Source organism: Rhinolophus sinicus, linkage group LG06, assembly GCF_036562045.2.
Source record: "Rhinolophus sinicus isolate RSC01 linkage group LG06, ASM3656204v1, whole genome shotgun sequence".
In the NCBI taxonomy this organism is placed as follows: domain Eukaryota; kingdom Metazoa; phylum Chordata; class Mammalia; order Chiroptera; family Rhinolophidae; genus Rhinolophus; species Rhinolophus sinicus.
This window is the reverse complement of record NC_133756.1, coordinates 75625346-75651039: the sequence shown is the minus strand read 5'-3', so window position 1 is coordinate 75651039 and position 25694 is coordinate 75625346. Positions and strand designations below refer to the sequence as shown.

Below are 25694 nucleotides of genomic sequence, written 5' to 3'. Positions count from 1 at the left end.
GTTTTATAGGTCTATAACAGGACCACTGGCATTCATTTCAGAGCTTACTACTGATATGGCTTATACAATTAGCACTGTGGGGCGGGGGGAGGACAACAGTGACAAAACCAGCAACCTCCCATAACCGTTTCCTCTTCTCATCCCACTCATCATATCAACTTTTCCTCAGCCCGTCACTCCCCACGGCTAAGTCGCTGGCTTGGCTACAACAGGAAAAGCAAACCAGAGACAGAATGACAATGGGCATCACATCAGTTAAGTTAGAGGGGGCCCAGGCTTCTGATGATTGCAAGTAAGTCAGTGGGAAAGTCCTGACAGCTGTACTCTAGGACACAGCAGAGCTCTCCCGCTGGAACCCCACACACCATTTGGGTCCAGTGTCACTAAGCACAGCGATCACATTTCCAGCAAGTAACACAAGTGGCTGCAGAAACGTTTGCCACCTGTTTTTCTAATACTTGCAGTAAAATAGAAAGTCATCTGATGTATCCTCAAAGTTGTCTTAAGCTACATTACTGTGAAGGGACTGACCTAATCATCTCTGGCACCTGGTAGCAATTTAACTTTTTCAGGGAAAGGAGATCGTTGTGCATTTGAACAGGTGTGACCACAGAGCCCCATGAACGCAAGCTACAATAAAAGCAGAAACACACATGGGAAATGGGGCTGATTTCTCTCAGGCCGAAGTTAACTGCTCCTCCTGCTTCTGTGCTGGCTTTTGGAGTGCTCACAAGTTTTGGAACAGTGCTCCCTGCTGAAGGTCTCTGAGGCCTGCTTCCCACAGTCCCTCATGGCCTCTGTTTCACCCTGTTCTCTCACTAATGGTGCCATGTGGAGAAGAGAGAGAAGCACTATTGATCCCCCTGTGCCGGGAGAAGAGCAGCACAGCCAGCTGTTAGCGCAGCACTCTGCCCAAAGTGAGGAGCTGGGGGCCTCGTACAGGTGTGCAGGTGGAGGGTCACCTCTCAGAGCAGGGCTATTTGTATTTGCTAAGCAGCCAGTGCTGCCCTTGCCAGTGTGACCACAGACCCTCCTGAAGGGCAGTTTCAGATCCTAGCAAACATCTGATATGTGAACACACAAATACACAGGAGCTCTGAACATGGGATTTCAAAATTAGGCCCTTTATTTTTGGATTGCTACCAAAGGTCACTTTGGATTGCAGGCACATTGTGAAGTGTCAGAGGAAAAGTGGGGCAGTAGGAGACAGGAGAAGGGCTCTGTGCAGTGCTGACCATCTCTTTACGGCGAGGAGAATCGGCCACAGAACAGAATACCATTGGTTTTGCTGTGCTGGATAAAGAAAAGGAAGGGGTGGTCAGCACAGAACCTGGGCGTGATCCTTGCACATCGAAGCATCATGACGGCGGCAGTGGCGGCTGCGGCCTCCGTGCCCTCCTCGTTGACCTCCACAAAGGACTTGTGCACAGCCTTGGACAGATACAGGTTTCTCCGCGACGACATTCCGGAAAAGTCCGCCTTGCCCGCCTCAAAGGCATCGGTCATGCCCAGAGAGCAAAGGACATCCTTCATGTCATAATTCTCCTCCAGCTTAAATCTAGGGAGGAACACTTCCACCTCTTCTTCATCCAGCATGTCTAGCTTTGTCCATTCTATGAATTTCTCGTAAGTAAGTGCTTTTTCCACCTAGAAGAGGAGAGTTGAAGATTTTATGACTTAGAATAGTGCTGCCCGATAGGACCGTGCCCTATGGTGTGAATGCTCTATGCTGGCAGTAATGGGAAGTTATGCTAGCTTGAGACATAGCCACTGGGAAATGCGGAGAACAGCTCCGCAGGCACTCAAACGTGCTTCCCTGGCCCTCGCAGCGTGATTACTACTTGCACTCATGACCTTTTCCAAACCGTCGTCTTCATCGGGAAGGATGATGATCATGTTCAGCTCTTTGCCGACATAAGGAAGCACCAGGATTTTGGAGAACACCTCTCCTATGTAGGTGATGAGAAAGGTGGATTTCTTAAACATCATTTGCACAGGTTTCTTCACATCCTATAAAGGCATAGGAGAAACATTAAGCTGAAACAAGACCCAGCTGACACATTGGACAAATCACAGAGCTGGTCACTCTGGGCCCCGAGAAATAACTTTCTTGACTTCCGAACACCACATCTGCCCCCTCTTTTGCTGGCTTGTCTTCATTGTGACTTTAAGTAGAATTCCCAAATTTCTATTTCTAGCCCCAACTATTCCCCTATACTCCAGACTCGTGTATTATACTGCCTACTTGACACCTGCATTTGGGCATAAAAGAAACCTCCAATGTCACATGTCACACTGGGCTCTTCACATTCCCTTCCAAGTCTGCTCCATCTACAATTTTCCCATCTCAGTTGATGGCAATGCCATTCATCCCATTGTCAAAAACCCTGGAGTACCCTTGACTCGTCTTTCACACCACACATCTGACTCATTAGCAAATCATTTTGGCTCGACTTTCAAAATGTGACAAAAATTCAACTTGTTCATTCCACCTCCACTGCTATCAGTCTAGCTCTGGTCACTAGGATGACCTCTTAAGTGACTCCCTAATCCTGCCCTTCCCCCTAGTCTGGTGGCCAGAGGGATTCAGGAAATCAAATCGTAAGTCAGATCACATCACTCTTTGGCTGAACACCTTTCTATGGCTCCCCCTCCACTCCAAGGGAGTGAAAGCTGAAGTTCTTAAAGCAACCTGTAATGGTGACAAGAGCTTGTCCCCCATGCCCTCTGCTCCCGTCTCCTCCCTTTGCCCATCTGCTAGAGCGACAGGGACCCTTTGGTGGTTCTGTGGGCAAACCAGGTCCAGTAAGCTCGTCCCCAGAATCTGAGAGCACACCCCCGTGCCTCGTTCCAGTCTTTGCTCAGTAAAGGCCAAATACAATGGCCTGTGCCTTTCTCTCTGTCTGTCTCTCAAGCACTACCACTATCTTACACTCCTATTTTCTTATTTACGCATACGGTCTCTCCCCCAGAAGAATGGAAGCTTCATGACAGGAGGGGTGTTTCACCGGTTTTGCACACACTATAATAGTACCTAGCATGATGCCTGGCCCTCAACCAACATTTGCTGACAGATAAACAACTAAAGGACAGGAACACTGAAAGGACCAGGCAAAATGAACAACATCTTACTAGGAGAAAAATGCACTTCTCACCACTGCGTCCTCAGTGAGACAGTAAAGAAGACCCAGGGACAATGACCACATCCTACCCAATGTCCTCCTCGGCTCCTGCGTCCGGTGTAAGACTCGCAGCTACTGTGTCTTTACTGAAACCCAGGCGGCAGGCACTGTGGGAGGCACGCTACAGCCTCCAGTTCTCTGGTCTATCATAGCACATTACTCTCTAGTAAATGGAAGAAACCAAAGACATTTCTGTTTCCTTTTTTGTCTGAACCTTGTGTGAACCGGCCTCAGGCGTCTCCTTCACCTCCTTGATTAGCTATCAACACACTTTTTCCATAATGGACCAGATAATAAAGATTTTCAGCTCTGTGAGCCATACATTTTCTGTCACAGCTACTCAACTCTGCTGTTGTAGCAAGAAATACGTAACCAAACAAGCATGGCTGTGTTCCAATAAAACTCTATTTAAAAAATAGGTGGTTTTGGCCTGCAGGACCCTGTGTTAGACAATTTTCTCCCTCCAACCCTTAGTGCCCAAAGCATCCAATCTTATAAAATAAAATGATCCAATCTCAGTAACTAAATATACAATTATGTAGATAGGGTTCATCTTATTTAGACATAAAGGAATTAAGAGGAAAATTTGTATCAACTCAAAATCTGTTTACTTTCGGTCACACAGCCCCATAGGCTAGTGTACTCAATTCCCACTGCAATCCCTTTCCCTGCTGTGGAGATAAGAAAGCAACATAGAATATCTGACCTGTAAGATAGAAGTCCTCACCTCCTTGGAGCTAGCAGAAGCCACATGGACTAGTTGTGGCCTAAGAGATACCGAAGAAAGGTTTCTCTCTCTGAAGAAGGCAGAAGCAGCGAAGGAGAGGGCTTCTGCACTCACCCCGTCCTTCCCCCTTCATCCTGCCTGGACTGTGGTGCAATCACTGTGACCATGAGCAAGACCACAAGCTAAGGACGGCAGAGCAGGAAGACAGAGCCAGTTACTGAGACCATCACCCCACTCTCGGCCCACCTCTGGGCCTCCTGATAGGGGAGCTGAACGTCTATGAGTTAAATTACAGTGAATTGGGGGTTCTGTTACTTGCACTTGAATGAAGTCCTAATAGCCATCTCGTTAAAGATTAATTTTAAGGAGAGAACTAATTTTGCCAGAGGAAAATAAGGCAGTTTGTTTCAGAATAAAGCTTGGGAGAAAATATATTTCTTGAGAAACTAAAGGTTCAGGCTCAAGTCCACCTGGAAGATTTAACTTGTGGTCAATGATCAAAAATAAGCTATAATAAACCTACTCTGTCTACTTTGGTGTGTGTGCAAAAATCTCTACAATTAAAGACTAATAAAATAGAAAGTGTACTGGATTCAGTGAGAGAAAGACATAGGGCCGTTAGCAAATAACATCTCCAAAGCTAGAAGTAACTCAACTCAGTGTCTATCCTATATGCATGTGCTTTTGTTCTCTTGTTTTCAAACAAAAGTTTGTTTATATGACGTATGATCAAAAAAATACGGTGAATGTTTACATTAAAAAAATTTATTACAGTAAGACACATTGCCATTCATCCCCCTCAAAATACTCCCCCTCACTTCAAACACACTTATCCCATGGGACAAAATTTGATGGGGATGAATGGCAATGTGCCTTTTACCGCAATAAATTTTTAAAAATTTAAACATTCACCATGTTTTTTTATCACACCTCGTATTATCCGTATTATCAAAAGAAGACTGTAGATCATTCATTCGTTCAATATTTATTGAGCACCAACTATGTGGCAGGCTCTTGTAAGACAGCCCTCTGCCCTCAGATGGCATTCAGCGGAGATGTCATTCAATCACTGCAGTGCCACCATGAGGAAGTCAGGGGGCGCTGTGACAGCTTAGAGGAGAGGTACAGAAAGTGGACTAGGGAGGAGGACCATCGGGGAAGGTTTCCAGGAACTAACTACTGGAAAGGAAGGAGTATAGAGATACTGGTGGGAATGAAGGTACAGAAATGGGTAGGATCCAGGTCTACAAAGAGCCTCAGACACCAACCATATTTTGGAGTTAGAACTTTATCTCAACAACTGAGAGGTACACCACCAGATTGTGATACAGAAGGAACACCTGGAAAGAGTGTGGTAGATGACATGGGAAGGCAGACCAGAAGCCTAGGGTTATGTAGCCAACCTCTCATGACATAGCAAAAAAGAAGTGGGGAGAAAGACCCCCAGGCTTGCAGGCTGCCTAAGGCCATATAAAGCCCAAATTACTTGAGGTGAGGCTTCTCACAAGTTTTAAAAACCAGTGTGAACAATGAGACTTTCTAATGATTTCCTTTGTTATTCAAAAGACTCACCTTGCTGACTTTAAATGGTCTTTCCTGGGTCTGCTGTTTGTTAAACTGTTTATCCCAGTTTCCCTTGAAGTAGATGGCATTCACCAGAACAAGAGGAGTCTGTGGACTCACTGAATTTGGAGACAGCAACTCAGTAATTTTATCTGAAAAGAAGGATTAAAGAACCAGTTAGGAGTTTCCCGATGCATGCTTCCAGGATAATATTCACATTAGTCCATCTCCATGGGTAGTCAAGTATACAGATAAAGGAGTTCACTGCCCCCCAAATATAAACATGTAAAGGGATATTGGTCCTTAAAACAATAGCAGCAACACAGCAACAAAACATTTTGAAGTTCTGGTAAGAAAAATACCACCACTTGAATAAAACATGTAAAATAAACAAAGTAACCTGTGCAGGATGAATTCATAACAAGTGAGACAGAAAGAAATGCTTGGTGCCTAAAGAAAGGTGAGAATTTGTAGCAAGCGTAAAGAACACTTTAAGATTCACAGAGGGATGAGGGAATCATTAAGTGTCCTGCAGTGGTGCGTGGGACTCTGGGCCCAGAGCAATGCTGGACAGGGACACAGCTTGAGCTCTGTATCCGAATTTTTCTTTATACTGTTTGTGAAAAGAAAAGACTACACTAACAACAACAAAACTTAACGTGGATTGTTCTGTACAGAATATTTAGAGACATCACAGATACATTGATAAGAACAGGAAAACGCTAGAGAAAATATTCATACATTGACAATATTTCAGAAGTGAATTTTAAAAGTTTACAGTTATTTAGAGAAAAACATCATTCCTGTTTTACACTTGATGTTGTGAAGGAACTGACAATAAGATTGATTAAAATACTACTAGAATAGAATAACAATGTACTTTTCACCTTCTGTCTTGTTAGCCACCCAGGTGTTTATGTGTTTTCTGGCCTCCTCTGTAGCTTTGAAAAAGTCAAGCTCTTCCATCTCTGCTTGGTAGAATTTGCGGCAGAAATCTTTGAAAGACTAGGAGAAACAGAGAGATATCACTGCAAGGCTACAGAAACAAGCAACACCAACAGCTTACTTCTTCACTGTGCCAAATCAGAAGATATAATATATAATTTGTATATATATATAATATATAAATATAATATATTTATAAGAAGATATAATAATTTTATGACTCATATATGTAATGTACAAAGATGAGGAATTAAGTAAAATCCAATTTCTCAATTTTTAGCTACATTTGATCTTAGCTTATAAACTAAGAAAAACAGTGGTCCAAATATCAAATCAACATCATGAACCGCTAGATCTTCTAAGGGAGTAGCTGTGCATCAGTGAGGTAAGTACAAAGACACTTTGATGCAGCAACTACAGAGTGTGTCACTCCCAACAAGCCACTGCATTTGGGTGGGATGCTAAGTGACATCCTACCCACAGCAAGAGCCTCAGCTCCCTCTATGTTTCATAACGAGGGCCTGCTGTTTCATATAATATGGGGAAAATTATACACAACTCCCACCACAACTTGTGTGATGATGGAAATGTTCTAAATCTAAGTCACAGGGGACTACTGAGCTGTTGAAATATGGCTTGTGCTGCCAAGGAACTGAACATTTAACTTTATTTCACTTTAACTAGTCTGAAATTTAAATAGCAACAATGTGTCTAGTGGCTACCATTTATTCTAGAGTCTGGGAAACTCACAAAAAAATTTAAACTGTATTTTGTTAATATAGTCTATGACATGATAATATTAATGAACACCTACATTATGCCATATAAAAGTAAAAAATGTGATGGAAAACAAATGCACTAAAATAACTAATTTGATGACAGTGTACTGTGGAATGGTGTCCCAACCTTTCTTCTGAATAGCTTACAGCTAAATACTTAATTCCCCTTTCAGAATTGTTTCTATATTACAGGATTTCACATTTCTCCTTCAGTATAGCATAAGAGAAGCAATGTGGCACAGTGGCTAAGAACACAAGTCCTGTGACTTATTAGATGTGTGATCTTAAAAAAGTTGCTTAGTCTCTCTAAGCTTCATTGTTCTCCCCTGCAAATGAGGACACAGCAGGAGCTACACCTCAGAGGGTTCCTTTGAGTACCAGATGAATTACCATCAGTACTGTTTTATGAGACATTTGAATTCTCGGCATGTTGCAGACACTGCACTAGGTGATCTCATTATATCATTTCATTTACTATTTACATAGGTCATGCTTTGCCAATTTCACAACTGTTTATTTTGTGTTTTTAATTTTTCAATTACAGTTAACATTCAGTTAATATTATATTAGGTTCAAGTGTACAACACCCTGATTAGACAGTGATCCCGACTAGTCTAGTACCCACCTGGTTAATAATACAATATTATTAACTATACTTCCTATGCTGTACTTTACATTTTACATTCCCATGACTATTTTGCAACTGCCAATTTGTACTTCTTAATCCCTTCACCTTTTCCACTCTACCCCCCCCAGATCTGGCAACCATCATGTTGTTCTCTGTATCTATGAGTTTGTTCCTGTTTTGTTTGTTCATTTATTTTGTTTTTTAGATTTCATATATAAGTGAAATCATGGTTTGTCATACTGTTGGACTTATTTCATTTAGTACAATACCCTCTAGGTCCAAACATGTTGCCACAATGGAAAGATTTTGGTCTTTTTCATGGCCAAGTAATATTCCATTGAATATAGGCACCACCTCTTCTTTATCCATTCAGCTATCAGTGGAAACTTAGCTTGCTTCCATAATTTCGCTATTGTAAATAGTGCTGCAATGAACATAGGGGTGCATACATCTTTTCAAACTAGTGTTCTGAACTCCATCAGATAAATATGCAGAAGTGGAACTGCTGGGTCACAAGGTAGTTCTATTTTTAATTTTCTGAGGTCCCTCCATACTGCTTTTCATAGTGGCTGCACCAATTTACAAACCCACAAATAGCACAAAGCGTTCCCTTTTCTCTACATCCTCACCAACACTTGTTTGTTGATTTATTGATGGTGGCTTTTCTGACAGACGTGAGGTGACTGATAGCTCATTGTGCTTTTTATTTGCATTTCTCTGACGATTAGTGACATTGAACATCTATTCACATGTCTATTGGCCATCTGTATGTCCTCTTTGGAGAAATGTCTATTCAGGTTGCTCTCCTCCTTTTTTAATTGGATTTTTTTTTGTTAGCAAATTTTTTTTTTAACTTTAATTCAAGTTTATTGTGGTGACAACTGTTAGTAAAGTTACATATATTTCAGGATTTAAGTCTTTAACCCATTTTGAGTTTATTCTTGTATATGGTATAAGAAAATAATCTAGTTTCATTTTTTGCATATATCTGTGCAGTTTTTCCAACTCCATTTATTGAAGAGACTGTCTTTACCCTATTGTATATTGTTGTCTTCTTTGTCATAAATTGACCATATAGGCATGAGTTTCTTTGGGGGCTCTCTATTCTGTTCCATGGATTTGTGTGTCTGTTTTTATGCCAGTACCATGCTGTTTTGATTACTATTGTAGTACAGTTTGATATCAGTTAGTGAGCGTGACACCTCCAACTTTGTTCTTCTTTCTCAAGATTGCTTTGGGTATTAGTGGTCTTTTGTGGTTCCATATAAATTTTAGAATTGTTTGATCTAGTTCTGTGAAAAATGCCATTGGAATTTTGGTGTGGACTGCACTGAATCTGTAGATTGCTTTAGGTAGTATAGACATTTTAACAATATTAATTCTTCCAATCCATTAGAGTGTGATATCTTTCCATTTATCTGTGTCCTCTTCAATTTCTTTTATCGATGTCTTATAGTGATCAGGGTACAGGTCTTTCACCTCCTTGGTTAAATTTATTCCTAGGTATTTTATTCTTTTGGATGCAATTATAAAGGGAATTGTTTCTTAATTTCTCTTTCCAGTTGTTTGCTATTAGTGTACAGAAATGCAATGTATTTTTGCATATTTATTTTTTATCCTCCAGCTTTATTGAATTCATATATTAGTTCTAACAGTTTTTTGGTGGAGTCTTTAGGGTTTCTATATATAACATCACATCATCTGCAAATAGCGACAGTTTTGCTTCCTTTCCTGTTTGGGTTCCTCTTATTTCTTTTTCTTGCCTAATTGCTCTGACGAAGACTTCTAATACTATGTTGAATAAAAGTTTTGAAAGTACACCTCCTTGTCTTTTTCCCAATCTTAGAGGGTTTATCATATATGGCCTTTATTATGGTTAGGTGTGTTTCCTCTATCCCCACTTTGCTGAGAATTTTTATTATACATTTTCATTATAAAAGCATTTGTCAAATGCTTTTTCTGTATCTATTGATAGGATCATATGATTTTTATCCTTCATTTTGTTTTTGTGGTGTATCATGTTAATTGATTTGCAGATATTGAAACAACCTTTCATGCCAGGAATAAATTCCACCTGATCATGGTGTATGATCTTCTTAATGTATGGCTGAATTTAGGTTGCTAATATTTTGTTGAGGATTTTTGCATCTATATTCATCAGGGATATTGGCCTATCATTTTCTTTTTTTGTAGTGTCCTTTCTGATTTTGGTATCAGGGTAATGCTGGCTTCATAATATGAGTTTTGGAGCTTTCCCTCTTCTTCAGTTTATTTTTTAATACTTTCAGAAGGATAGGTATTTATTCCTCTCTGAATTTCTGGTAAAATATACCTGTGAAGCTACTTGGTCTAGAACTTTTGTTTTTTGGGGAGTTTTTTTTATTACTGATTTGATTTCATTAATAGTTATCAATCTGTTCAGATCATCTGTTTCTTACTGATTCAGTCTTGAAAGATTGTACAACTTTGTTTCTAGGAATTTATTGATTCCTTCCAGATTGTCCAATTTGTTAGCATATAATTGTTCCTATAATACCGAGATGCAAAGAATTTAAGTCACAGTATTATGACTTAATTAAATTAATTCCATAATTTGAAAAGAAACAAATTATGGAAGAATATACATGGTAAAATTAAGTTATGTAGGAAAAACACTCCAGAAAACAAATTTCTATATGTACAGGGGGATACATATCAAATCTATAAAAGCTCTTATACTGGGAAAAGGAGCAATGGGGTATGGAAAAGAGGTTGTAAGGACTCTTGGTTTGTCTGCTTTTTTTGTATTTTTATTTAAAAAGAATATACTCATATATTATTCGAGTAGCTTTTGAAAAAAAATCATAAAGAGAACCAATAGACTTAGACAAATAAATCTTTTTAAAAATTCTGCATTGGAAAAAACAATCAAATATTTACATGTGTAAAACGTTGAATATGTCTCACAATGCACAAAAAATTACCAATATGTAAAAAACGATTACAAATATTCATTTCAATCTTTTTTTTGTTTTGCCAATTCATCTCGTATTGTGCTATGCTCCAAAGTTTTTTGGGTTTTTTTTAAATGATTCACCTACACTTCACAAAAGTTTGGAAAGTATTTGTTATAAGGCTATTTTTATAGAGGACAAAACTGACAGTTAAAGGAAGTGCATGAGGGTAGTAGACCTGAGTTCATGCCTATCTGTGTGAGTTTGTACCCCACACCTTTCCGTTGTTACACATACCCTGTCTTCCTCACTGCCTTTACTTTCTTAGTGAAAAACAGCAATTATGACTTACTGAGTTGAAATCATAAGACTTTTCTCCAAAGAGCCTGTTGGCAGTTCTAAGCAAGTAGTTCGTGCCAGTCCTGTTTACTTCGGTGAGAAGCAACTGGAAACCCTGGTGGACATCTTCACCTCCACTGCCGATTTTACTTAAAGAAAGTGCCTGAAGTCAAAAACAGAATGAAAATACACAACTTCAGTATGCTCTGATTTCAGGAAATGGATACAACACTAAACTCAGCCTAAGAACTGTACAGATCCTCACAATAGCTTAAAAGAACATTCATCCAATTAAAGACATAAAGTATCTTGAAAACCACCCTTGTCCTGTAACACCCTTTCTGGCAGGGAGTCAGAGCCCTGCCAGCACTGGCAACAAAATACCCCTCGGCTAGCCCAGGTTCTGGGTACTCCCTACTTGTAGTATGCCTGAAAATGAGGCTGCCAACCAAGTCTCCCATCTCTGTAAACACAGGCCAGTCCTGACACCGAAAGGTACAGCCTCCATCCAAGTGTCCAGCCTGGCCCTGTGACCAACAAAATGAAGGAAATGTGACACTGTTCCAGGCATGGGCCTTCAAAGGACCAGCAGCTCCACATCGCTCTCTTATGCCCCAGAAGCCATGGTGTAAGGAAGTCCAAGCTATCCTGTGGAGACTGTGTAAAAGCCCTAGAGAGCAACACCACATGGGGACAGATAATTATAGAATGGGGGCCCCAGCCAGTTGCCAGCACCAAAGCCCCAGACATGTGGTAGAGGCCTCTCTTGGATCATGAGTGATAGCTGGCACCATGGGTTCAGACCACAAAATCTGAAAAATACTCAATCATTGTTATCTCCAGCCACCAAGTTTTCAGATGACTTGTTTTGCAGCCATAGAAGACCCATGCAGCTATCTAGACATGGAGTTCTGCCATAATAAAAATCTGTAACATGCAGCACTGGCTTTGGACCAGGCAGCTGGCAGAGGCTGGACAGAAAGGGACTGAGGAGACTGAGTAGAGGCTGCAAGGACAGTGAAAAAAATTACTGCTGGAGGCTAGAGGAAAGGAGCTCGTGGCATGTACTGGCATAAGAACTGGATAGACTGTCACCTGCAGTGATGGGAAAGGTTGGAATTTTGCCAATGAATCACAGATATGGTTAAGGAGACATCGAGAAAGACTGTGGTTTCTTTTAGCTGCCTAGAATAAAGTATGGGAACTGAAAGATAAGCTAAAGAAGGAATTGTTTCATTGTCAAGCAGAATTTAAAGGAAATATTTTCAGCCTAGGACTTGCTGGGTAATGTATAAAAATATTTCTTATTCCCAGCCTCTACTTGGCAAATGATTATACAAGTAAGAAATGGCCTCAGGGCAATGGTGAAACCCAAGGCAAGGGCCTCAAGGGCAGGGTCAAGATCCCCTTTGATAAAACCTTAGAAAAATTAAGAAAGTGCCTCACAGACCCTCTTGGCTAGGTAACGGCCTTCTGAGCATCTTGAGGACATTGTCCCCCAGCACAGAGTCCTGCCTCAAACAGGTATTGTCCATGTGCTTTTGTTCAATGAAACGAATTTAAGTCGATATACAGAAATCCTACAACTGTTTAGAAGAACACCTGTCAACACCTTGATCTCAGACCTCCAGCCTCCAGAACTGTGAGGAAATAAATTTCTGTTGTTTAGGCCATTCAATGTGTGGTACTTTGTTATAGCAGCTCTGACAGACTGAGACACTTCTCCCCACCGTTTCTGAAGGGCGTGTCCACTGCAGTTATCCCTCCCGGTGTCACCATTGAGTGCTGGGGGAGGGATGTGTGAGCAATACCGTGTCTCAAGTTCACAAAGCTCTGCATCCAGAAACCACACAGAGAGCCTCAGTAGCCCTGTCCCTTCTGGACTTCAAGCCCGAGTCTGGCCCCATGATGAAATGACATTCTGGGGTCTTGGGAGGGGTAGGTATACCTTTCCTATGGCAGAGCTGTGAACCATTGGAGCCAGAGGGCAGCGATGGGGTCCCTGATGAGCCATGCCTTCCATCTTCACACCCTTGTGCTACAAGCCTGGCTTCAGCTGGTAGGGCATTAGCAAGCATGACAAGCAGAGGCTGGATAAGCATTCAAGCGTGTCCTCTTGGAAGGTAGGCACTGCGCTGTAAAGCAGCCCAGATTACCCTGCCAAAGAGACACCATGTGGGAAACCTAAAGGATGAGGCAGCATGTGGAGGAGGCCACCTACATGGAAGAGGCCTGAGGCCCTACACCAGTGACCCAGCAGGGCCAAGTGGGGCAGAGGTACCACCTGATGCACCCAGAGTCAATCTTCAGCTTACACACTAAATTTTGGGGTGTTATATACTGAACAATAAATAACTGAAACGCTACTGAAAAGTTTTACAGTTAAATGAGAAAATTAGAATAAGAATTGCTAACAATTGAAAAGCAGTTGACAATACCTAAAGACTACCACCAAGTCAACCTGGACCTTGTGCCTTTGTATCTACTCATAAACTTGTGTCCAAGCCATTAACGGGGTGGTGAAATGACTCATTCTCCTGACTAACAGATCATAGGTACAAACCCTCAGGTGCTTGCACAGGGCCAATATGCCCATACCCATGCAACACTAGCAGAGTTATCTGTCAAGACCACGTCCTTTGGGGTTTTAAACATGGAGGACCAACTCAACTGACAAATTACTGGCATTTACTGGTGCCCAGAAATGGCTTTAGGCACATACCTGGGCCATCTGGGCCGCGGTGTTTCCCTTTGCCCCCATGAAGACCATGGCCAGGGCAGAGGAGATGCTCATGGGTGAGAAAAACACGTTTTTCGAGTTGTCTTCACCCAGCTTTTTCAACAGGTTGAAGGCAAAGGTGCCATTTGCTTCTGATAGAGGATCCATGATGGCGAGTCTGAAACAATGGATTTAAAATCTGTCACATAAATATAGGCTCACATGTTGTCAGCATTTCACTGGTATTAACAGTTACCATTGACACTTTGGTTCAATGAGCAAGCAATGTACACCTACAAACCTCTATTTCTTTGGGGGGGGGGCTCAAAATTATTTTGTGTTTTTCTAATATTAAGTGAAAAAAAAATGATGTTTATAAGATAATCCTGTTTTGTGTGTGGAGGGAGGAAGAGCAGGAGGACTTTTATCTGTGTACTTCTCAGTGAGCTCACAGAACATATAGAAGGATACACACTCACCTGCTTACCCTAGTTAGTTCCTGGGAGTGGGATTAGGAAAGAAGTTATCGGCTTTTGGTTCCATTTGTGTATTGCTTGGGGTGTTGTATGAACTTATATGTATTATTTTGTAACATAAAAATCACTCAAAATGATAAATCCAATAACCACAAAGTTACACAAGAAAAGATGATTGAATGTTTTTATAATGTAGAAGAGTCCATTTTAGGATAGCCTAAAGCCTTAAGATTAAAGATAAATTAAACCACACACAAAGACGTATGAAAGTCTTACAAACAAGCACTCTTGACCCTGGATTGTCCTTGTAGGAAACCTATGCATGTGTCAAACCCCAAATCTAAGGTCATGCGCCCCAGGACTCCCCTACCCTTGTTCTGGATGACAAGCACTTGGCTGCTGCATGGCAGTGGGCATGTGCCAAGTCCACCTCCAGACCCAGGCCTCAGAGGTCAGGGATTGGGCTGCACACGCGACTGGCCCAGGCCATGTAGGCCCCAGAGGGCCAGGCGGGGTCCGGAATGGGAACCCTTCAGGCAGTCAGGGATGGAGTTGGGTACAGACAGGAGTCTTCAAGCTGGTTAAAGCACAACAGGTCTTTAGAGAGACTTATTATCAACTCCTCATTTTACAACAGGGAACCTGAAGTTCACCCAAGTGAAATGATAAATCCAAGTGCTAAACAAAAAATCTGGACCTCTTATTCCCCTTCAGCTTTCTCCCCCCTTTTAAATTTTTCAATTAGTTGTCATTCGATATTATTTTGTATTAACTTCAGGTATACAGCATAATGGATAGACATTCGTATAATTTCAGAAGTATCCCCCTGACTACTCACCTGGCACTATACAGTTATTACCATATCATTGACTATATTCCCTATGCTTTACTTTACATCCCCATGACTATTTTGTAACTGCCAATTTGTACTTCTTAATCCCTTCACCTTTTTCACCCTGTCCCCCAACCCCCTTCCCATCTATCACCCCAATAAATCTAGTACATAGTTATTAAAATATTATTGATTAGATTCCTTTTGCTATACCCTACATCCACATGACTACTGTGTAACAACCAATTTGTGTTTCTTAATCCCTTCCTGTTTTTCACCCACCTCCTCAACACCACTCCCATCTGGCAACCATCAAAATGTTCTTTGTATCTATCAGTTTGTTTGTTTTATTTGTTTGTTTTGTTCTTTAGATTCCACATATGAGTATAAGTGAAATCACATTGCATCTGTCTTTCTCTGTCTGACATACTCCACTGAGCACAACACCCTCCAGGTCCACTAATGACGCCACAGACAGCAAGAACACATTCCCTTCCATGGCCAAGCAATATTCCATTGTATATAGATACCACCTCTTCTTTATCCATTCTTCCATTGGTGGACACTCAGGCTGCCTCCATGTTTTGGCCAATATGAATAATGCTGCAATAAACATATGGATGCACACATCCCCTCGAAGTAGCATTTTGGGTTTCTTCAGATAAATACCCAGAAGTGGGATTACTGGGGACTTTGTCTCACATTATAGCCTTTGTTTTAAACTCTATTTTGTCTGGTATAAATACTGCTATCCCAGCTTTTTTTGTTTATTTTTTTCCATTTTCATTTTCATGAAATATCCTTTTCAATCCCTTTACTGCCAGTCTGTGTGTGTCTTTTCAATCTGAAGTGAGTCTCTTGTAGGCAGCATATGTAAGGGTTTTGTTTTCTTATCTATTAGGCCACCCTATGTTTTTGATCAAAGCATTTAATCCATTTACATTGAAACTAATTATAGATAGATATGTAGTTATTGCATTTTATTATTCATATTTTTATCCTTTTTTTTTCATTTTAAAGAAGTACCTCTAACATTCCTTGTAATACTGGTTTGATGGTGATGAACTCCTTTACCTTTTTCTTGTCTGGGAAGCTCTTTATCTGTCCTTTGATTCTAAATGATAGCTTTGCTGGGTAGAGCAATCTTAGTTGTATGTCGTTGCTTTTCATCACTTTGAATATTTCCTGCCAATCCTTTCTGGCCTGCAAAGTTTCTGTTGAGAAATCAACTGACAATCTTATGCGAGCTCCCTTATAAGTTACTATTTGCCTTTCTCTTGCTGCTTTTAGGATTCTCTCTTTGTCTTTAGCCTTTGCCATTTTAATTATGTGTCTTGGTGTGGGGCTATTTGGGTTCATCTTGTTTGGGACTCTCTGTGCTTCCTTTTGCAGTTCCAATTGGGTGTGTTCTGCTACCCTGTCTTCCAAATCGCTGATTTGATCCTCTGCTTCATCTAATCTGCTGGTGATTCCTTCTAGTGCATTCTTCACTTCTAACTGGTACTTTCTTATGGTTTCTATGTATTTTTTTTTTTTTTTTAATGCCTGCTATCTCTTTATTGAAGTTCCCACTAAGTTCCTTAAGTATCCTTATAACCAGTGTTTTGAACTCTGTCTCTGGTAAGTTGCTTGCCTCCATGTCGTTTAGTTCTTTTTCTGGAGTTTTCTCCTGTTCATTTGGGATAGATCTTCTATGTCTCTTGCCAGGTGGCCTTATGTAGTAAGTGCCCTGCGGGGCCCAGTGGCAGTTTCCCTGGTCATCTGTGCTGGGTGCTCCCAGAGTGTCTTTTGTGTGGGCTGTGTGTGCCCTCATGTTATAGTTGAGCCTTGATTGCTACTGACATGTCACTGGGTGGGACGGACCCTCAGGCTGATTGACTGTGGGGTTTGGCTTATGAGCTGCTGTGCTGGGGTGGGTGGGGGGTGGCTTGCCCCACTGAATGGGATTCACTCCAGTGGGTTCTAGTGCCTATTGCGACTGCCCTTTCTGTGTGCTGCTTGTGGGGCTAATTGGGAGGTGCTCTGCTATGGTCTAAAACCAATCTCCATGTATGTTGATTCTGAGGCCTCTTGGGAGGGGCTTCAGTGCAGTCCCAGGTCAGCCACTGCCTGTGACCAGTCAGGGACTACCTGGTAGGAACTACAAAGTGATCCACAGTTGTTTGCTGCCTGTGCTGGATCTGGAGGCATGTGGAAGAGGTCATGCTGCCAAATGAGGATGGCTGCCACCAGTGCCAGGCCTGGAGTAGTTCTGCAAAAAGCCAGGACAGACCAAAACCTGCTTCCGCCTACTGCTGGTTGCTGACTGCCAGCTCCGGTAAGGTTCAGCTGCCAATAACACTTCATATGGTATGGAGTTGGGTGTGGCAGGGTCTTAGTGAGTCAGCAGGGTAGAGCTGCAGAGCTCACCAGGCCAGTCAGATTCAGATTTGGCCATGTGGGGACGGGCTCGACATAAGCAAGATGGTGCTCACCTGCTGACTGCACAGCAGAAGGATGCCACACAGGTAAAATGCTGACTGTCCCCTGGCCACATCCCGAGGCGACACACCTCAGTCTGCCCCCCATATGCTTTTGATACCCCAAGTGACTATTCCTCCGCCAGAGCCCAGGGTGAGTGCCTGAGAGCGAGTCTGTGCACAGGCCCTTTAAGAGGATGTCTTGGGTTTCCCAGAGCCTTTGGTCCCACAGATCGTTGGAATCCCCACTGTCTTTCACAGCCAGATGTTGTGGGGGCTCATCTTCCCAGCACCAGTACTCCTGGCTGGGGAGCCTGGAGTGAGGCTGGGGTTTCTTGCTCCACTGTGGCTAAGATATCCCTCCCAGTTTTCATCCACCACACAGAAGTTTGGGCTGGCCCATTTTGCATCTCTGCCCCTCGACCAGTCTCGACATGGCTTCTTCTTTACATGCTTAGTTATAAAACTTCTGTTCAGCTGGACTTCAGATGGTTCTCCAGGTTGACTTTTCTATAATTTAATTATAATTCTGATGTGTTCATGATATGAGGCAAGCACAGCATTTATCTACTCCACCAGCTTGGATCATTCAGCCCTGCTTATCAATTTTAAGAAGAAAAACTGGTAAAACAGGGTAACTTTTGAATTAAGAATTAGACAAAGAGGAGCTACCCCAATACAAGAAACACAGTCCTGAGTGTTCCTAACACAATCAAATGTGAAGACCCAGACAAGTGTCTGTGGACCCTTACACACACACACACACACACACACACACACACACACTGCACTGGTCTTCTCTTGCTGAGGACAGGGACACCTCTGGCTTTGGCCCCAACATGGTTCAGCCCACAGAGAGAGCCTGCAGTGTTACTCAGCCCCTCGGTCCCTAGGTGAATTGAAAAGGACAGCAGTTTAGGGCCCTGTGCATATTAGGTTTGTTGCAAGTTCAACTGGCCAAGGAGATGCCATGTGCCGCCTCCCTACCTCACCCAAGACTCTATTTTACCATCCATACACATTTTCCCCTCAAATGTTGACGGAGTTTTAATTCAAATAGAAATGACAATTAAAAGGACATTAATAAAGCACTGTGTTACTGGTAATATCCCTAAAGATTTTGTTTTGGACTCTGGCCTTTTTCTCTCACTGACAGCAGAAAGGCACACCTGCCCTCCCTCTGCCTAAGCACTCGCCTGGCCAGCCCTTGGCACTCTACTGGGGCGGAGGAGAGACTTCTGCTTCTTTGTGTCAAGGGAACTTAAAGTGGAAAGATCAATAGTTCCTCAACATAAAGCAGCTTCAGTCTTCTTTTATAAAATACTGAACTGGGAAAAACAAACCAGGACATTCGGAGGAAACGGCATGAGTCAGGAGGGAGGCAGGCTTTACAGTCCCAGCTCTGGAACCCTAAATAAATTACTTGATTTCTGTTCCTTTTATGAAGAAGTGAATAAACCAGATAATGTGTTCCCTTCCACCTTTAATATCCAATAATTCTTAACATTAATGCAGAAAGAAGAGCAAAAATTTAGCTCAATTTCAAAGCCCACAGTGAAGTCAGTAATAGCATTACATTTCTCAGTTGAAAATGACTGGTGATATCTGTTAGAGGTAAAATTATATTCCTGCCCTATGAAAATTGTTAAATAAAAAAGACACAGTAAATAAACAATGACCTGGAGGTTTATCCAAACCATGCAGGACAATTTTATAGCAGAAAATATGTTAATCATGAAATAACTTTGAAAGTCCAAAAGACCCTCTCATGATAAGGTCATCAAATCAAATAGGAAATGATAATTCCTGAACTTCCTTAGCGTGACAAGGATTATCTACTTTAGCAGCCATCACCATCACTGATAAAATATTACAAACAGTTCCCTTGTTCCTAGAACAGGATCATCAGACAGACATCTGTAATCCGATGCGTATGTGACTTTGTTTTGATACTTCTGGCCAAGGCAAATACAACTCATGAAATATAAAGAGAAGGAAATTTATCAGAAATAACACAAAATAAGCATAATTAGCAAACTATGTGATGGTCTACCTGAAAAGCAGCCAGAATCAAGGAAATACTCTTAAAACTGATGAGAGTAGAGTAAACTGGGATCCAAAGAGTTGATAAGAAAAATAGATCCCAGTAGAAACACGTAAGAGGATATTAGGAGATTTAAAGATAAAGAAAAACAATAGCTAATAATTATATTAAAAAGTTTCACTTCAGAAAAAATAATAAATATCCTTTTTTGAATATATACCATGCGCTAAGCCCTATGTTAGACTTTTTCTAAAAGATCCTTATAACCAACCCTGTGAGGCAGGTTGAGAATGTCAGCATTTAACAAGCAAAGAAATCAAGCCTCAGTTCTTTAAGTATCTTGCTCCTGCACTCACAGGGCCACAAGCTACAGAGGGAGGGTTGGAACCAGACCTGTGTGGCTATGGAGTTCACTCTCTTAATCACTATGGCACACAGTCTTCTAAAAAAAAGGACAGGTGGAGAGCAAATTAAATTTACGTTTTTAAAACGTGAACTTTGAAAGTCCAAAAACCATTAATTTCCAGTACTGACAAAGTTAAGACAGTCATCCCTTCTTATATTGTGCAAATGATGCTGTAAATTGGCACACCAATATTTCCCAATTACAATTTAGAATTATCTAAATAAAAATAAAAGCAAAGGAAGAAAAGGAAATGCCAGAAAACATTCATACCGTTTGAATCAAAACTTCACTGCTGGGAATTTCACTAAAGGTAAGACTCAGATACTGATAAAAAGGATTAAGCACAAAAACAATTATTAAGTAATTCATATTCTACAGAAAAAACAAATTGTATATGTCCAACAACAGAGAACCACTTAGATTCTATCATGGGATACTAATGGAGATACTAATTTTCTAATATCATATTAATATCATGGGACTATATAAAATTAAGTGAAAAAAGGAAATATAAAACTATAATTACAATTTTAAAATATTATCTGTATAAATTAGGAAGAAAAGTACATGTAAGCATAATTTATAGACAGAATAGAAGGAAATACTGTACACTAAATGTTTCTGGGCTATGGGTAATTTTCATGTTTTTAATCTTTTTCTGCATTTTCACATTTTCTACAACATACCTAATTATTTTGGGGGTGTGGTTAATTTTTCTTTTCATGAAATTAATATATATGCACTTAGTTTAAAAATCGTGCTAAAAGAGATACTACAAATGACAACACTTTCTCTTATGCACTGGTACTGCCCTTCCCAGATCCATAGTTTTCTTTACAGCTCAGAAAGCATTTCCTTTCTTTCACTTAACACCGATTTTCCTTATGTTAATATTGCCTCCCCCTCTCATTTCTCTACTTTTCTATGTCCCTGTGGCAACTTTTCCCCAAATGTTCTACATGTCAGTCAAACCCTTTAAGTAATTTTTTTCACATGTTCAGATACAAGGAATAATCTACCAGCTAGCTCCCTTTTCCTCCCTAGCCTCTCACCCTGCTAGTGAACACAGCGGTTTTCATTCCTAAAGAATTTTCATGGACAATAAACAACATTCCCTACTAAAATACTTCAGTTAATGGTCAATTAATTGTCAGTCGGGTGAAAAAAAACACACATTTTCTCAAACAAGCATACTGCTTACACAACAAATAATTTTTTCTTAAATATTTAAGCATTGGTTACATATTTTAATAGCTCAGATTGTTTAATGCTTTAAACACCTTTTAAAGCAAACTTACGAATTTCACAACCAAACCTTAGTAAACATTTAAACATCTATAAACCTAATAAATCAAGACTTAGAAATCTAGTAATCTAGAATCACCTAAGACTTTCAAACATGTTTAAAAATACACAAACGGTACAATGGTTACAGAACTTATTTCTACTTAAATCTAGTATGAAGGTATTAATACCTTGGGTCTGACTCATTTTATCTTTGCTATGTCTTTTTATACCTTCTCTAAGGTGATAGCAATGCTATTCTAGTGGTTCTCTAGGTTAAAATAATCTTAAGGGACGATCTTCCTCTCCACACAGGCTGCCAGGTTCCTGGTCACTGTGCTACCCCAGCTGCTTCTGGAGCCCAGAACCAATTCTTTGACAGCCAAGCACATTTAGAGTAAGTTAGGGGTGTTTTGAGCTTCAATTCCCCCTTCACAGGGATTTTACTAAGGCCTCAGCCAAACACCAAATTCCAGTTTCTTGTAACTTGGTGTCTTTCCTTAAAATGAAGTGTTTGAGTTTTCTTTTAGGTTTTATAACCCAGAGTTCTATCAAATAAGTCTTTTAGTTTAATTTTTAGGCTTTTAGGATAGTTTGTATAACTACTATGCATGTTAGCCCAGGAAACAGGAACAACCAAACTTTTACATAGCAATCATAGATGAATCATCAAGATCTGAACCCTTCATAAGCATATGGGTTTGGGTGTTGTTGTTGGGCCACTCCAGTGACAAAGCTGGACTGAGGTTTCCTTTCAAGCCCCTAATATACCATGCTGTTGAAGGGGACACAAGTTTTGCCACCCCAAAATATACCTTTGGGGATATTGATTTTAAGCGGGTTATTAAGAAACAAAAGACTCAGAAAGAACCACTGACCCTCCCCCTTTACCTGCCTACAAGAATTCAGACATAAAAACCTGCTTACAGGAAGGGAGCATCACCTCAGCATCATAATATGAACTAAAAGTGGCAGAAGGAAGAAATCTAGCAAAGCCTGTTTGTTGGACTCCCCTCTGTGCCCCACTGCTTCTGGGTGACCCAGACACTTGCTTTCCACAAATCTGCTCTTTTTCACCTACTTTTAAATGGCCTGCTTTCCCTTTGAAATTCCAGACCTCTGCCTCCCTCTCCTTTGTCCCGAATGGCATATAAACCTCAACTGCCCGATGATGAGTCTTGGGTCTCACACAAAGAACCATTAAAAATATATATATTTATTCACAAGCATAAAAACTGGGTATTAAGGTTTTATTAATGACCAATTATATATATATATATTATATATATAATTATATATTATATATATATATAATCTCAAGTCTAACAAATCTATCCTAGCACCATTTTCTCTGTATAGCACTTTTTTCCCTATAGCACCACCAGTAACTTTGAACAGTTAATGTTCATAATTGATTTTATTCGACTGATTAAGTCTTAATCATCTTTTTTAAGGTGTCACTATTTAATTGTGCCTCTGGCCTTCTTGGATTAAAGATGCCTTAATTTCCCACAAAATTTCGCTGTTTAAAGATTGGTTTAATGGAGAGTTGGGCTCCTAGTTTGTTTTCTGGGGCTGTGTGTGTGTGTATGTGTACTTCTCTGAACATTAGTTATCTAATATGTAAACAGAGGATGATTCCTCCCACTTCATAGATTTACTGTGAGCATTAAATAAACCAATGCCTAGCACACAGTAGGTATTCAATAAATGGTGCGTAGACTTATACATTATTTCCTTTCTTCTGATGTCTAGGCCTAATCTCATGTTCAGCAAACTTGGAAATACAAGATGTGTGGTGTTCTCGGGGTCCTACAGAATATGGTTGGTGTGATACAGAGTTTTTAGTACAAACATAAAAAGAACAGTGATTCATTCATTCTAATTTCTCTCTACTGTTACTGGTTGGAGTTAACTCTAAGAAATTGAATTGTAGTAAAATGCCTTGGATTGGAATTGGCCTCATATAATTTTAAATACTTAGTTTACATGGCCCCAAGTAGGACTAAAATTGCACTCTTTGTGTTGGCATAATTACTCAATAGTCGTGAAATACTGGAACACACCCCATCGTAATACTGATAACAGCAGTCATTCATGTTACTCACAGTGCACATTACTTAGCCCCAGGAATATAACCCTGCAGGACCTTAAGCCAAGGGTTACTTTTCACATCCTTATCTCACCACATCAATCCTGAACCACACCGTGAAGGAAGCAGGAAACCTTGTGTCCTTTCCAGTCATCAGTTACAACAAGGCCCAGGAAGCAAAAGTCCCAGCAGTGACCCAGCTTCCCCAGAGAAGCTGAGTGTTCCTGGTGGCATTTGAATTATTAATTTTTGATACTTCTCATTTCCAAAACTGAGCCTTGGGGGCGGGGGGAGAAGGAAAGTGAGTAACTTAAATGTCAATTTCTTCTACCACCACAACCCCAGGTATGATTAAAATTTTTTTTTCTCCACGTCCTCTTAGCCCTGAGGACACCAAGTCTTGTAATATTTTGCCTGCAATGAGTTTAATTTAAAAACAAAACAGAACAGCGAAGTAACAAGATGTGGAATGGTCCTCACTTTTATCTTCACAGGCCTGAGCGACCTCGAAAGTGCTGCAGAACTTGCCAAGCTCCTGAGCTCAAGCCACACTCTGTGGGCAGGAAAACCAGGCTCCAGCGAGCCTGGAACCGGCAGCCTTTGGCACTGACCCTTCGGCTTCTCTCAGGCCTCCAGTTCCCCTCCTCTCCCCCTCCGCCGCCACTACCCCGTTTAACGACCTGCTCGTAGCTGCGCGCGCCCGCAGCTTGGTGGCCGCGGGGCGGCCGGGGTCACCTGTGGTCGAGGGACCGGCGGGCGTCACCAGTGACCCAGGGGTAAGCAGGAGTCACCTGGGGCCCAGGGGTCCTGCGCAGCAGCCAGGGATGCTCGGCGCCGCCCCCATGCCCGCTCGCCGCCTCCCCTGCGGGCTCAGGGCTGTGCGTCTCGGGTCCAAACGATCCTCGGCGTCACGGGCCGGGCCAGCGGCTGCCAGGGACAGCTCACTAGCGGCGTCACCGTCCGCTGCTGCCGCTGGGCTCGTAAAGGTAACCCGAGCCGTAAGGCTCCCCCCGAATCCCCCATCCCAGGACGGCCCCGCGCGGCCCGGCCGCTCCTCCCCGCCTCCGGCGCTTGTCTGGCCTCGGAGGATCCCACACTTACCGCAGACTATCGGCGATGCTGCTGGAACGAGCAGAGCTGCGTCAGGAAACCGGAGCAGATCCCAGCCTCAAATACAGGCGGTGCCGGGAGGCGGGCCGAATCCCAGGAAGCGAGCCGGCGCTCCGCCCACTGCGGAGGCACAGGGAGGAGGGCGGGTTGGGGAGGTGGCCCGGTACACTTCAACCGCAGCCCAGGACCCAGGCCGATCCGTCGGATCCGGACCGGCTCCCGATGACGGAGGGGCGTGAGTCCTTTCTGGTCCTAGTTGAGGTCACTTCGTCCACTGGGCCACCGGGGAGGCGAATCAAACCAGGGCCTGGCCCGCCTGAGGTTTTCCATCAGGAGGCGAGAGTGCTCAGCCTCACCAGTGTGTTACTGTGGCTTTGTGCAAACTGTTAACTATGCCCTCAGTGGCCAGAAAATTGCGGGCTCCTGGCACATGGGCTTAAGTTGGACAGTGCAGAACAGAAATTTAAAATGAACAAAGCATACGCGATTCTCTTGTGTGTTCAAAGACTCCAGTGCTCTTCTGGACCGTGTGAATTAGACTCCAGGGTACTAACGAATTACACAAACACATAAGAAATCTTGACTTGCCTTTGAGTCTCTTATCTTTAGAGCTCCTGTAGTTCGAAATTAAATTTGGTTTTCTCCTGTTAAACCAAAGGACCTGCCCATAGGCCCTCAGGCAATTAAGGCTTATTGCCATCCCTAGCTAAGTGAATTATAGACGCCTGGGGGAGGGCAGAAAAGAGTAGATGTGTGTGATCCGATGTTGACCATGCCAAGCAAGTAAGTCTTTGGATGAAAAAGTTACTTCTGACAGTCAATATTTTATATTAGTTTCAGGAGTACAACACACCTGGTTACAGCACAGTGGTTAGGCATTTATATAATATATGAAGTGATTCCCCCCATAAGTTCAGTACCTATCTGACACCCTACATAGTCTTTACAACATTACTGATTATATTCCCCATACTGTATTTCACATCCCCGTGACTATTTTGTAACTGACTACCCATTTGTACTTCCCAATCCCTTCACCTTCTCACCCATCTCTCATCCCCCCTCCCATCTAGCAATATATAGTCACAGGATGTAAAGTACAGCATAGGGAATATAGTCAGTGGTATTTTAATAGCTATGTATAGTGTCAGAGGGGTAGTAGACTTGGGGGGTTAT

The 25694-nt window shown here is 41.8% G+C and overlaps 1 protein-coding gene across 2 annotated transcripts; it reads right to left on the bottom strand.

Moving 5' to 3' along the window:
- Nucleotides 1-1103: 1103 nt before the first annotated feature.
- Nucleotides 1104-24925, bottom strand: SERPINB6 (serpin family B member 6). Of its 2 annotated transcripts, none has more exons than XM_019752389.2 (7): nucleotides 24510-24925; nucleotides 13819-13993; nucleotides 11110-11259; nucleotides 6360-6477; nucleotides 5482-5624; nucleotides 1855-2010; nucleotides 1104-1647 (listed from the first exon to the last, which is right to left on the bottom strand). In XM_019752389.2, exons 2-7 carry the CDS (start codon nucleotides 13981-13983, stop codon nucleotides 1243-1245), a joined length of 1137 nt encoding a protein of 378 aa, XP_019607948.2. In that variant the 5' UTR covers nucleotides 13984-13993; nucleotides 24510-24925; the 3' UTR covers nucleotides 1104-1242. The 2 variants fall into 2 exon arrangements, with proteins under 2 accessions (XP_019607948.2, XP_019607947.2); XM_019752388.2 differs by lacking the exon at nucleotides 24510-24925 and adding an exon at nucleotides 24200-24433.
- Nucleotides 24926-25694: the final 769 nt, after the last annotated feature.

Coding starts and splice junctions, on each gene's coding strand:
- SERPINB6 (XM_019752388.2), bottom strand. CDS start 24,252: ATGGGGGCGGCGCCGAGCATCCCTGGCTGCTGCGCAGGACCCCTGGGC. Junction 6,478..11,109: donor AGTCTTATGATTTCAACTCA/GTAAGTCATAAT, acceptor TGTTTCTCCTAG/TCTTTCAAAGATTTCTGCCG. Junction 2,011..5,481: donor GACCATTTAAAGTCAGCAAG/GTGAGTCTTTTG, acceptor ATGCCTTTATAG/GATGTGAAGAAACCTGTGCA.